Below are 14,189 nucleotides of genomic sequence, written 5' to 3'. Positions count from 1 at the left end.
TTTCTTTCTGGCGAAGTATTTGTCACGAGCAGTGTGAACAGACCCTAAAACCATCTAATCCTGAAATGAGGGAGTAAAGCTGCATTGTAACTAAGTAACAAATCAGGATAAACAAACAAAAACAAACAGAAAAAAAGACAGATGTATACAAGGACTGGGTTTATTTACTATGAAACAGCAGATATTGAAATAGTTCAATGCAATGTTCTCTGCACACAACTCTCAGCTTCCAGAGAATTGGGAAAAAAATCTATACAAAAAAATTCCTGGAGAGAAACTAGCGCTGGTCCGGTTCTCATCATCATCATCATCATCATCATCATCATCATGGTAACATTATTCTACATTTGTACCTGAAAACTACGAGCTTAAATCTGCATCCTTGATTCATATTCTCTCTAGATAAGCATATATATTAATATACAGTTTTCTACCCCATCAAAAAAACCAACATTTCTCCCAAACAATATAAGTAGCATAAGTAATGACCTTTTTTACAATATACATTGTCTTTTAATACAATATAAATGGACTTGAAACATAACCAACAGTACAATATTGTTAAAACAGATGGAAAATATTTACTTTGAATCACATAGTTAATCCCTTGTCTTAGCATATGTCATTAATTAGCATATGTCTGTAATTAGATCAACAACAAAAAAAAACTTTATGGGGTGGAGAACGACTGAGGCAACCAAGATGCCCACCAAAATAGCCAACCGCTATCATAGTTGCTGGGAAACATGGGTCGTGTTCATTAGGCACCAAACGGAAGAAAACGTACTGAAACAGGGAGGGACTACCTAAACTTGTCCAATAAGAAATGTTTATTTTTGTTTTCTGTTTCAAAACATTTTGCTACAGTGTGCACTAATGAATATGACCCTGGTAGAGTCTCTGGTCCACACCAAAGACTCCTATCCCCATTCCCCACTCCAAAGACTCCTATCCCCATTCCCCACTCCAAAGACTCCTATCCTCATTCCCCACTCCAAAGACTCCTATCCTCATTCCCCACTCCAAAGACTCCTATCCTCATTCCCCACTCCAAAGACTCCTATCCTCATTCCCCACTCCAAAGACTCCTATCCTCATTCCCCACTCCAAAGACTCCTATCCTCATTCCCCACTCCAAAGACTCCTATCCTCATTCCCCACTCCAAAGACGCCAGCCTCATTCCCTACTCCAAAGACTCCTATCCCCACAACCAGATAGGTGCTGCCATCACCTTTTCATCAGATCTGTTTAGACTAAGGGCTAGGAGCAAAAGGGTAGACAACTAGGGGCCAGGGGAAGGTGTTAGGGGAAGGACCAAGGGGTTGATTCTGGACCAGGCCTTTATCTAGGCGTTTCCTGTCTCCACAGGACAGTGGGTAACATATGTATTCCCTGCACACATGGGTAGTTACACTGCAACATGGGAAATTGAGTTTCCTGAAAGAGTCTGTAAGACTGAATACTAGAGTCCCGCACACGGTCAGTCATGCACACACACACACACCAGGCCAGCCACACAAGAGCACATATCACTTCTGTGTGTGTGTGGAATGTTAATGGAACTCAACCTACTCGGCTATCAAGGATGAGAAAATCAACAAGGTGCTTTAGATGTGACAAACACAAACATATTGTCTATTCTGTATGGTGTCTATGTGGACTTGTGTCTGTTTTATCTATTCTGTATGGTGTCTGGGTAAATATACTGAGTGAATAAAGGGTATTGTGATTGTCTCTATGGCAACTTGGCCAAACAAAAGGAATGGATGAAAGCAGACTGGGTCAGAGTTGGCGGCCGTAAGAGAGGTCACACACACACACACACACACACACACACACACACACACACACACACACACACACACACACACACACCGCTCCCATCACAGCTCAGACCTGAAGCTAAACATTGACTGTGCAATGGAATGGACAGGAGTGTTACATCAGCTCTCTTAAAGGGATAGTACGAACATTTTCAAATACATATTTGTTTCTTTAATGTTGGGTGATCTAGCCCTTTAACTAGAGAAAACAGTTCCAATCATCCCGTAGGTTTCCTGATATACTGTATACAGGCCTTCCATTAGGTCTAGATAGACAAATATGTGGGAGTGTATCAAATAAAATATGGACGTATAATCAAACTAAAGCAAATCACCAAAAGCGGTGTAAACATTTCTGTGAAGTGGCTTTTTTTGACCAATCTGTGTCTAATGCTTGGATGGACGGGTTGTGACAACACGCACGCACAATTGCACACACACAGGGGGTTGACGTGAGTTGCTTTGGCACACAGATAGGCTAATAATGAAGGAACACGCAATGTAACTTTTAGGCAAAGGAGGCTGAATTACAACAGGGAGGAGAGGCGCACACACACACACGATTGGTGTGAAACGTATAATGAATGAGGAAAACGGCTGAGGATAGTGCAGTAGCCACACACATGCACACACACCACACACACAGACGCTCACTCAGCCAGGTCCAATCACTGCATTCCAGAGATAAGAGATTCACTGATAAAAATATATATATATTAAAAAAAAGCCTCCTTGTTGGTTGTCTGAGTAACACACATAGTTCTGACAGAGAGAACTTCATTACCCATGAGCCTCCTCTTCCGTTGAACTTTCCTGGGATTTACTGCCACCTGTGGAACCCAGCCAATGAGAGAGAGGGGGAGGCCGTGAGTGGGGAGATGACATCACACAATGACATAATGCCACCGATTAGGAGGTTACAATGCAGCCCACTATTACATCACAATGCCACCCTGTGACATCACAATATGCTCTTTGACATTGACATTCAATGCAATGGACACATTTTGGTGCTTGTTTCTTTTTGTCAACAAACATGCAGTCTTTACCTCCTGTGGGTGTCCTGTACACACAGAAGGAGATGGAGAAAAGCAGCATACGTACCCAGTAGAGAGGGATGAGATGGGGCAGCCAGAAAAGGACAGAAAGATGCGACGAGATAGAACAAGGAAACAAACATAAGCTTTTCAAGCACATACACACCTCTATTTCCAAACCGCGCACACACACACACACCCTCTCATTCAACCTGACCTGATTGCATCTCACTATCTGTAAGATACAAATAAAGGGCACTAAAATAAAATGGCACTAAGTATTTAGAGAAGAAACAGTCTAAAAGAACCCCTCTAACTGGGTACATTCCACACAAAGCTTTATCCCAGTGTCTGTGAAGGATCTGGCAAAGAGACTAACCTTTCTAAAGGCCATATTCAGACTTGAAATCTGCATGCTTAACTTTTACATAAACCATACAGTGATGTCAATAGAAGACTTCAGTTGCAGATCTCAAGTCTGAAAAAATCCCTAAATGACTCTCAGGTGCTTTGTGACTGACTGAAAATGTAATTCTCTCAATGCCTTGGTGTCCTTTTAGTGTGTGTGTGTGTTGTAGTTGTCATGCCACTGAGGAGACTGTGTTTTGTTACCTCATGCACACAGAAAACACTAACAGTAGTTCTCAATGGTGTCAAAAAAGGAAAAGTTTACAGGGAACTCTGGAGTGGCCCGAGGAGAGGAGATGACAGGGGAGAGGAGAAGACGGGAGAGGAGGAGTCAGGGAAAGGAGGAAACAGGAGAAAGGGAAGAGAAAAAAGAGAAAGAGAGAAGTCTTAGTTCACCTAAAGGGAGTACAGGTTATACATTATGGAGAGAAGTCTTAGTTCACCTAAAGGGAGTACAGGTTATACATTATGGAGAGAAGTCTTAGTTCACCTAAAGGGAGTACAGGTTATACATTATGGAGAGAAGTAACAATTGTTATTATACTCTCATCTTCAGTTTCTCTTCATTCTAGCCCATGGTGTTAGTATAAGGGTGTGTGTATACAGTGTGTGCTACTCCTACCTTGTGTGACAGTGTTCCTCTCGTTGAGCAGCTTGGTCTGACTGTTAGGCAGGATCTTGATCTCAGGAGATTCTGGGCTCTGGCCAACACGCGACGCCATCAAAGCATTCAGGTACTGCATGCGAGTCACCTGGTAGAGGGAGGGTACTGTTAGTCTGACACACACACACGGAGAAAGACAAACACACACACACACTGACCCGTATGAGCTGCAGGTCAGTGAGGGCGTGGACGGTGTAGTCAGGACAGTAGCTGGACGGGCTGGTGGCGTCTCCCATCTCAAATGGATCCCTGGGAGGACGATGCTGGGTCGAAACTGGAGACTGGTGCACTGAACACACACACACACACACACACACACACACACACAGGTGAATCAAACACACACACACACACACACACAAATGCTGCAGTCAGCAAAATGTTGTGCCACCCCCAGTAAATGTCTTCCACGATGGTGTTGCGCTGAAGTTGACAGGAAACTCAAGAGACAGAACTCCAGTGTCAGCTCATGTTGTGCTTCCCTGTCAAATTGTGCTGCCTTCAAATACCGCATCAAATAACTATGACACTAACTTTGCATTATGCAATCAAATAATTACAACAGAGTAAATGTAAATTAGGCTAGTAGTCTGGAACTCCTCCTAGAACAGGGGCAGGTAACTACATTCAGCCACAGGAACATTCAGCCACAGGAACATGGTCGGGGGGCCGGAACATAATTAGAATAATTTGTACACTGCAAATTGACCACAACTAAGCCTAAACATTGAGACATGATCACATACACTACATGACCAAAAGTATGTGGACACCTGCTCATCGAACATCTCATTCCAAAATCATGGGCATTAATATGGAGTTGGTCCCTCTTTGCTGCCATAACAGCGTCCACTCTTCTGGGAAGGTTTTCCACTAGATGTTGGAACATTGCTGCGGGGACTTGCTTCCATTCAGCCACAAGAACATTATTGAGGTTGGGCACTGATGTTGGGCGAGTAGGCCAGGCTCGCAGTCGGCGTTCCAATTCATCCCAAAGGTGTTGGATGGAGTTGAGGTCAGGGCTCTGGCAAGGCCAGTCAAGTTCTTTCACACAGATCTCAATAAACCATTTCTGTATGGACCTCGCTTTGTGCACGGGGGCATTGTTATGCTGAAACAGGAAAGGGCCTTCCCCCAAACTGTTTCCACAAAGTTGGAAGCACAGAATTGTCTAGAATGTCATTGTATGCTGTAGCATTAAGACTTCCCTTCACTGGAACAAAGGGGCCTAGCCCGTCCACATACTTTTGGAAATATATTCTTGTTTTATTCGTGGGAACACTGAGAACAAACTTATTTCTTGCTGAATTTTACAAAAAACTATTTTGTAAAAAAATGACTTGCGGGCCAATTTAGCCGACTCCTGTCCTAGAAGCTCTAGCTAGCCGATGTGGACTGATAACCTACAGGGTTGTATTCAATAGGCACTAAGCAGAGGAAAACAGACCGAAACGTTGTGAAACATTTTAGAACATCTTTCATTGACAGCCCTAATGAGCCAGACCCAGGTAATGGTACTAGTGAGGTATCTACGCATGTGCGTGCTGCAGTTCTGTGTCTTACCTGAGGTTGGCGCTGTGAGTGCAGACACACCGTAGTATGTGAACGCTCCATTTTCAAACTTCAAGCCCTCTTTACCGATTTCAACCTCCACACGCCCCTACAGGGACATAGTCAGGTACTGTAAAACATGTGCATGTGCCAACACACACACACTGACCTGTAGTAGCAGTATGAAGTAGTCTACGGGGTGGTTGCGTGTATAGAGGTAGTAGTCACACACACAAAATACTTGCACACTGACCTGTAGTAGCAGTATGAAGTAGTCTACGGGGTGGTTGCGTGTGTAGAGGTAGTAGTCACACACACACACACAAAATACATGCACACTGACCTGTAGTAGCAGTATGAAGTAGTCTACGGGGTGGTTGCGTGTGTAGAGGTAGTGGTCGGGGCTCAGGCGGTTAGAGGGGTCAAAGTGAACTTCCTGGTTGACACTGGGGTGACGGAGCAGGTGGAACAACACCTTCTCTGACACACGGGATGGACTGAAGTGCTCTACCTCTGCAAGGAGACACACACACACAGCACCTTTTCAGAACACACACTGATTATAATTGCTTTGTTCAAGCGTCCTGTCTAACACACAGGTCTGTGGAGCTTTATTTATCCAATACATTTGTGTGGGGCTGGGGCAAAAGCCTGCAACTATCCAGGAGCAGGGTTGGCGAACCCTGGCCTATGGTTTCATCACTGATCAAAAGCATACTAGTTTGTCTAACGAACCTTACGTCTTAGTCTTAGTAATTAATTACACTTCTATCGTAGTATACATTCTGTTCTATTTTCAGTCCAAACCTCAGCGGCTAAAGGTCAATCTATGTCAAGAAGCTGAAGAGGACAGAGAAAGGTCAAATAACACCCACCCACATCCAGAGTGTAGTCCTATAATGCAGACAGATTAACGATCCAGGTCGAACATCCATTCCTGCATATTTTCCACTGTGAAGACTTCGAGTGTGTTTCCATTAACTTCTGTTACAGTGATGTAACCATTACTAGTGATGTAATCATTACTAGTGGTGATAAAGTGTTATTGTCCTGGTTAGAGGTCGACCGATTATGATTTTTCAACGCCAATACCAATTATTGGAGGACCAAAAAAAGCCGATACCAATTAAAATCGGCAGATTTTTTAAATATATATATTTGTAATAATGACAATTACAACAATACTGAAGAAACAATGAACAATTATTTTAACTTAATATAATACATAAATAAAATCTATTTAGTCTCAAATAAATAATGAAACATGCTCAATTTGGTTTAAATAATTCAAAAACACAGTGTTGGAGAAGTAAAAGTGCAATATGTGCCATGTAAAAAAGCTAATGTTTAAGTTCCTTGCTCAGAACATGAGAACATATGAAAGCTGGTGGTTCAATATTCCCAGTTCTTCAATATTCCCAGTTAAGAAGTTTTAGGTTGTAGTTATTATAGGAATTATGACGGGTCGACTTTTTCTCTCTATACCATTTGTATTTCATATACCTTTGACTATTGGATGTTCTAATAGGTACTTTAGTATTGCCAGCCTAATCTCAGGAGTTGAGAGGCTTGAAGTCATAAACAGCATGTGAATCAAGCATTGCTAAGAGCTGCTGGCAAACGCAGTAAAGTTTGAATGAATGCTTACGAGCCTGCTGCTGCCTACCCTCACTCAGTCAGACTGCTCTATCAAATCATAGACTTAATTATAATAAACACACAATATACGAGCCTTAGGTCATTAATATGGTCAAATCCGGAAACCATCACCTCGAAAACATCATTTTTATTCTTTCAGTGAAATACGGAACCATTCCGTATTTTATCGAACAAGTGCCAACCCTAAGTCTAAATATTTCTGTTACATTGCACAACCTTTAATGTTATGTCATAATTACGTAAAATTCTGGCAAATTAGTTCGCAACGAGCCAGGCGGCACAAACTGTTACATATACCCTGACTCTGCGTGCAATGAATGCAAGAGAAGTGACACAATTTCCCGAGTTAATATTGCCTGCTAACATGAATTTATTTTAACTAAATAGGCTGGTACATTTTTTTTTACTTCTGTGTATTGATTTTAAGAAAGGCATTGATGTTTATGGTTAGGTACATTCGTGATTATGTGAAGATTGATTGTTTTTTTATAAGATAAGTTTAATGCTAGCTAGCAACTTACCTTGGCTCCTTGCTGCACCCGCGTAACAGGTGGTCAGCCTACCACGCAGTTTCCTCATGGAATGCAATGTCATCGGCCACGATTGGCGCCCAAAAAGGCTGATTACCGATTGTTATGAAAACTTGAAATCGTCCCTAATTAAATCGGCCATGGCCATTAATCGGTCGACCTCTAGTCCTGGTAAACCACTGACTGAATGAGACAGGTACCGCAACAACACAACTCACGAGATCATTGTATGTCTCCGTGCGTTAAGCACACGCGTGCGCACCCTCACCTCTGGAGAGGAAGCGGTGTGTGGCCAGCAGTAGCTGAGGTGAGGTGCGGATCTTGGGTTCTCCCTCTGGGAGTTTGAACAGAGAGAACTCTTGGTGGACGCTGCGAGGTTCCAGAGGAATCTCCAGAGGGGCCAGGGGACGCTTCACCTTCATGTCCACTACAGAGAGAGGGTGGAGGGAGTAGGGGTTAGTGGACAGGGGGAGTGAGAGGTGTTAGGGGACAGGGAGAGGGAACAGGGAGAGGGATGAAAGAGGATGAGATTAGGAAAGAGAATGCCGGAGAGAAGGAGAAGTGTAATGTTTAACCATCAATATTTCCTTACAAAATACACATTGTATCCTCTTTCCCAAACATTTAGTGTAGACATTGCACACACACACTACCGTTCAAAGGTTTGGGGTCACTTACAACGCTGTGTAGGCCCCGGTGCACAACTGAGCAAGAGGACAAGTACATCAGAGTGTCTAGTTTGAGAAACAGACGCCTCACAAGTCCTCAACTGGCAGCTTCATTAAATAGTACCCGCAAAACACCAGTCTCAACGTCAACAGTGAAGAGGCGACTCCGGGATGCTGGCCTTCTAGGCAGAGTTCCTCTGTCCAGTGTCTGTGTTCTTTTGCCCATCTAAATCTTATCTTTTTATTGGCCAGTCTGAGATATGGCTTTTTCTTTGCCCTAGAGGGTCAGAATCCCGGAGTCACCTCTTCACTGTTGACATAGAGACTGGTGTTTTGCGGGTACTATTTAATGAAGCTGCCAGTTGAGGACTTGTGAGGCATCTGTTTCTCAAACTAGACACTCTGATGTACTTGTTCTCTTGCTCAGTTGTGCACTAGGGCCTCCCACTCCTTTCTATTCTGGTTAGAGACAGTTTGCGCTGTTCTGTGAAAGGAGTAGTACACAGCGTTGTACGAGAACTTCAGTTTCTTGGCAACTTCTCGCATGGAATAGCCTTCATTTCTCAGAACAAGAATAGACTGACGAGTTTCAGAAGAAAGTTCTTTGTTTCTGGCCATTTTGAGCCTGTAATCAAACCCACAAATGATGATGCTCCAGATACTCAACTAGTCTAAAGGCCAGTTTTATTGCTTGTTTAATCAGGACAACAGTTTTCAGCTGTGCTAACATAATTGCAAAATGGTTTTCTAATGATCAATTAGCCTTTTAAAATGATAAACTTGGATTAGCTAACACAACGTGCCATTGGAACACAGGAGTGATGGTTGCTGATAAATGTAGATATTCCATTACAATCAGCCGTTTCCAGCTACAATAGTCCTTTACAACATTAATATTGTCTACACTATTTCTGATCAATTTGATGTTATATTAATGGATTTTTTTGTTGCTTTTCTTTCAAAAACAAGGACATTTCTAAGTGACCCCAAACTTTTGAACATTAGTATATATACACACGCGCACGCTCACACACAAACACAAAATCGTGCTCTCTCTCTTACTGTAGCCGTCTGACTCATCCAGGATCTCTGATTTGATGATCTCCTCGATGACATCCTCCAAGGTGACCAATCCCAGCACCTCGTAGAAGGGATCCCCCTCCCCCTCGTTGTTCACCTTCTGAACAATGGCCAGGGCAGAGTTTCCTGGAAAGAGGGGGGGTGAAAGGGGGTAAAGGTCAAAGTTGAGGAGAGCTGGGTACCTTAGTGGTCATATCGCAAGCCGACCACAACTTTTTCACATTAGTCCACAAGGAGGGCAGGAGTGACAGTAAAGAAATTGACTTGATATTGTGGCTATCTTTCTAAAACGATCACCACATACACACACGTATTAACACACACCTTTCTTGAACTCCTCCAGCATGGCGTCCAGTTTAGTGTCGTTGAAGACAAAGTGTAGTGGGTGATTGTAGAACTTGGTGATGGTCGTCATGGGAGTACAGTCGTCAGGATCGACCAGAGCCAGGTCCTTCACGAACAAGATCTCCACGATGTTGGACCTGGGTAAATTACATTAGATACCTGTTAGTGTGTGTGTGCTTGAATGACCCACCTGTCTTCTTTGTAGACAGGATGTGTGTGTATGTTTCTTTAAGTGTATGTCCCTTTGTGTGTGTGTGTGTGTGTGTGTGTGTGTGTGTGTGTGTGTGTGTGTGTGTGTGTGTTTTTGTAAGCCCGTCCACCCACTTCTCCTCTTCATAGATGGGGACTCGTGTGTATCCACTCTGCATGATCTCTGACATGGTGGAGAAGTCCAGCACAGCGGTGGACGGCAGCATGAAACAGTCGTTCAGTGGAGTAAGGATGTCCTCCACTGTCTTCCTGCGTAGCGCACCACGACTAAACTCCTCCTTCACAAACTCACTGCAAATCACAATGATGACAAACGATCATGATGGATTATAGCATGTGCCATTTACTCGGTGTCAAAGAACTTTACAATCCCACATCAAACCATAGCCTTTAAACCCTAGACAGAGGGCAGTCACCTCCAGTCCTGCAAGCTTTTCAGCCCAGTACTCGCAAACCCGATCAGGTGTGTTAATGTTGGGCCGGAACAAAAGCGTGCCCCTGTTGGTCCTCATGACCTTGTGGGCTAGATATAGATTTTGTTTATTGCAGTATGGGATTCACCATAGACACAGTTGTCCTATTGATCAGTGATAGAGCAGTGTATGGCAACCATGGACATAACACACATGGTCATACCAATGTGTGTGTCAGGTACCTGTAGGGATCATTGACATTGGTGCGGATCATCTCCATGGCTCTCTCCCTCACACCGCAGGTGCTGATGTCACGTCTCAACACCAGGTCCAGCACCAGGCCCAGCGGGCACGACAGAGGGCACGTCAGCACCATACACACCTGGCAGAGGAAGATGTAACCTGTTCAATTCTACCTTCTTGTTAAGAAAAAAAATGTATATGAGGTTGCTAGGAGTCACCGGTCCAGGTATTCCCTCCCTATTTGAGTCTGTTTTCTCTCGGTTGGTGCCTAATGAACATGACCCTTGCCTTCTGTTAGGTTCCATACAGACCTGTGCCAGCCAGGTGAAGCCTGGGGCTAGCTGGAAGCCGTAGCCAGAACACACTATGTGGGGAACAAGCTCTGACACCAGGAAGATGAGGAACCCGCTGGCGAAGACGGCAGGCGCTATGGAACCCAGGACCCTGTAGAGTAGCACACCGAGAACCGAGTGGCCCAGAGCGCACAGGAACAGCAGAGAACACACCTAGAACCGAGAGTGGGGATGGTGTGAAGTTAGTGTGGATTTCAGAGTGATGTCATACATCTGAATATTATTTGATTTGATTTAAGACGGTAGGCCAGGGGTCTCTAGTCTTGGATGTGCAGGTTTTTATTCCAACCTAGCACTAACACAGGGTTGGGGAGTAACTGATTACATAAAAAATATAATCAGTTGCGTTTCCAGCTAAAATATTAGAATCAGATCAGATACTTTTGAAAAACTAGATGATTACTTCTTGGATTACTTTTAAATTCAGAAAGGATGTTTGTGAAAAAAATACATCATGATACCTTAATGTTTTCGCAATGATATTAATTTCAGCATTGAAAAAAGCTGCACGTTTAAGTTTGTGCCATCTGAGCGAGTCTAACCCCAAGTCAGAGACTACTATGATGACACATCAAATGCGTTTGATGGATCCCTTTTGTCTTCTTCTAACGCCTCTTAAAGGAAATGTAATCCAAAATTACAAAGTAATCAGATTACATTACTGAGTTTGGGTAATACAAAAGTTACATTACTGATTACAATTTTGGACAGGTAACCAGTAATGGATTATATTTAAAAAGTAACCTACCTAACCCTGATAACACACCTATTTCAACAAATTAAGGTCCAGACACGAGCTGATTATTTGAAACAAGTGTGTTAGTGCTGGGATGGAACAAAAGCCTGCACACCTAATAGCATAGCATCCAGGAGGGGTATAAATTGGGACCCCAGGCATGGGCGTCATGCACCCTAAAAATCTGAGGGTGAAAGTATGTGAGGCTCTGCATTTTTTCAAACATCTGAAACATCTTTGTCCTGCAATCTAGAGCCATAATCATTATTCTTAATTCAATGAAAAAATAAGACGTTTTTTCTGCATATCTAAGCATACCTCGAGTTGTCCCTTTTTTAAAGAAACTAAATATGCTAAAATCTGGGTAAAAGATTGAAAGGAATGTGAGTTTTATTCAGCACATTTATTCAGTCTACCAACCTTGCCAGCTAAAATAGACAAGCTAGCTACTCTAATTTGAATGATAGCATAAAATTGCTACTTGGTAGGTAGTTATGAGGTTGAGATCTGAAACCTATGTGGGCTAGCTAACGCCAACTACAACTGCTAAATGGCTAGAAGTATTACAGAGAAGAAAAAAAAACTATTATTATATATTTTTTTATATAAACAGGACAAATCTGAAGGGGTATGTGCCCCTGTATCCCACATGGGCATCACGTCTCTGACCCCAGGTCTAATCCTTGTGTAGTTGTAGTTGTAGTTGTAGTAGTAGTAGTAGTAGTAGTAGTAGCAGTGACCCACCAGGCAGTTGCCTCGTCTCCGGATTGGCTCGAGGCGCTTGGCGGCCCGTTTGTCCTCCTCCGAGCCGCAGCTGTGGAAAACGTAGAGCTCCAGGGGGTCCAGCCACAACAGGCTGAGGTTCACGCTCCTCAGCACCCCGCACACCAGGGTCAGCAGCACGATCAGCACCGCCATACCCCACCGAGGGATGTAGTCTGCCGGGAGACCTGCGTCGTTGTTGATCTGCAACCTGTCCGGTCCCACCGACACCCAGCTTCCGTTCTTCAACACGCACAGGTGGTGGTGGTAGGTAGGGTTGGCATCATCCCCTCCTCCTGTGGAGGATGCAGAGGGAGAGATGCTGCTCTTGTCCCGCGTCTGTACCGTTATCAACCCGCTGTACTCCTCGTCCGCTGTGAACTCCCCGGTGACCTGGAAGGCGGCGGAGTCACGGCGGGTCTCCTGCTCGCACGGGTCAGCTGCATATTCCACCACCCCGGTCTCCTCCTGTCTTGTTCCAGCGAACGCCACCCACGGCCAGGTCCCATTTAGATCCAAACCAAACAGCCGAAGCTTGAAACTGGCCCCTTGCGGCGCAGAGATGATCCGCCCCTTCATATACACCTGGCCTTCTGGGTCCTCCAGTCGCAGCCCCAGAACCCACGGGGCTTGCTGGGTGCAGGAGCCGTCCCTGATCCTCCAGCAGAGCAATAATATCATCAACAAGAACCGTAGGTCTGCCAAGCTGGCCACCATATTGGAATTGGGCAGCTGGGCTTTGCGCGAATCATGTGACTGCCTGCCCGTGTCGCAGCTGCCCGCCCACGGATGCTCTGCGAGCCACACAGCGCTCAGAAAGAAACTGGTTCCCTTTCGACGCCATTTTGGGGAGAAAGTGCATGAGCTTCGTGTCGTCCACTGCTCTCGTTTGGAGCCGCAATGGACATAAATTCCTCTTTTTTTTTAACGCCTTCTCGAACATCGACCAATGAGTCTCTATAGCTGATGACACCCAATCAAAAAAGTGGATTGTACCACGCCCATATTTGTTTGGGAGTCTTAACAAGTCAGCTTCCAGCAAAATGTAAAAGGTCCTTGCTATCCGGGATCCTTGGGACGTCCCTACCCCGCCCCCCCACTTCCATTGAAATTTACATTTAAAATGGTTAGGTAAGGTTTAGGGTACGGATGTCCCAAGGATCCCAGATAGCACTGACCAAAACTTAAAGGGGCTCCATCAATATTCCTTGAGGTATAATAGAGACCACTTAGGCAGCCTAAAGATGATGTAACTGCATGTTGTTAAAGCATTATTTAGTAATCCAGATTTCTGCTGTCCTCCTTTTGAGGATATTGTTGTCAGCTTTGTTCTGCACAGTGAAAAAAATAGGCCTACAAAGGAGCGTTCAACTATAATGTTATTTCAGGATCCCTGTGAGTCCAAGTACAGAGCTCCAGGTAGAAGTTTCCTTTTGGCACAGATTTAGAATCAGCTTACCCTCCAACTCCTAACCCTGATCGCAGATGAGTTTAGGACCAAATGCATGATACTCTGTACAGAGAGACAGCTCCATCTGAGACAAAGACATCCCCTGGAGGATACAATCACCACAAAAGTAGCCTAAACAGTCCCACCCAGCACCACACTGACTGGGCAAGTTAAAACACGATGACTAAGGGTCTGTCACAGAGCCAAACACTGTAGTTATGTATAACCCAAACGAAACACAGCATAAACGTGCAGT

At 44.2% G+C, this 14,189-nt stretch overlaps 1 protein-coding gene across 6 annotated transcripts; it reads right to left on the bottom strand.

Moving 5' to 3' along the window:
* Window positions 1–144: 144 nt before the first annotated feature.
* LOC129818181 (metal transporter CNNM3-like) lies at window positions 145–13,265 on the bottom strand. Of its 6 annotated transcripts, XM_055873863.1 has the most exons (14): window positions 12,466–13,265; window positions 10,944–11,138; window positions 10,632–10,771; window positions 10,091–10,267; window positions 9,746–9,903; window positions 9,404–9,547; window positions 7,942–8,100; window positions 5,738–5,997; window positions 5,497–5,593; window positions 4,092–4,222; window positions 3,892–4,021; window positions 3,474–3,542; window positions 2,874–2,887; window positions 145–2,654 (listed from the first exon to the last, which is right to left on the bottom strand). In XM_055873863.1, the coding sequence occupies exons 1-12, from the start codon at window positions 13,198–13,200 to the stop codon at window positions 3,493–3,495; spliced, it is 2,376 nt and encodes a 791-aa protein (XP_055729838.1). In that variant the 5' UTR covers window positions 13,201–13,265; the 3' UTR covers window positions 145–2,654; window positions 2,874–2,887; window positions 3,474–3,492. The 6 variants fall into 6 exon arrangements, 5 of the variants coding, with proteins under 5 accessions (XP_055729838.1, XP_055729836.1, XP_055729839.1 ...); XR_008753910.1 differs by lacking the exon at window positions 2,874–2,887 and having other exon boundaries at window positions 2,929–3,542; window positions 12,466–13,263; XM_055873861.1 differs by having other exon boundaries at window positions 145–2,887.
* Between the last annotated feature and the right edge of the window lie 924 nt (window positions 13,266–14,189).

The sequence above is a fragment of the Salvelinus fontinalis genome, chromosome 21, assembly GCF_029448725.1.
Source record: "Salvelinus fontinalis isolate EN_2023a chromosome 21, ASM2944872v1, whole genome shotgun sequence".
Classification (NCBI taxonomy): domain Eukaryota; kingdom Metazoa; phylum Chordata; class Actinopteri; order Salmoniformes; family Salmonidae; genus Salvelinus; species Salvelinus fontinalis.
Note: the sequence above shows the minus strand (reverse complement) of the source record. Positions and strands in the feature narration are given on the sequence as shown.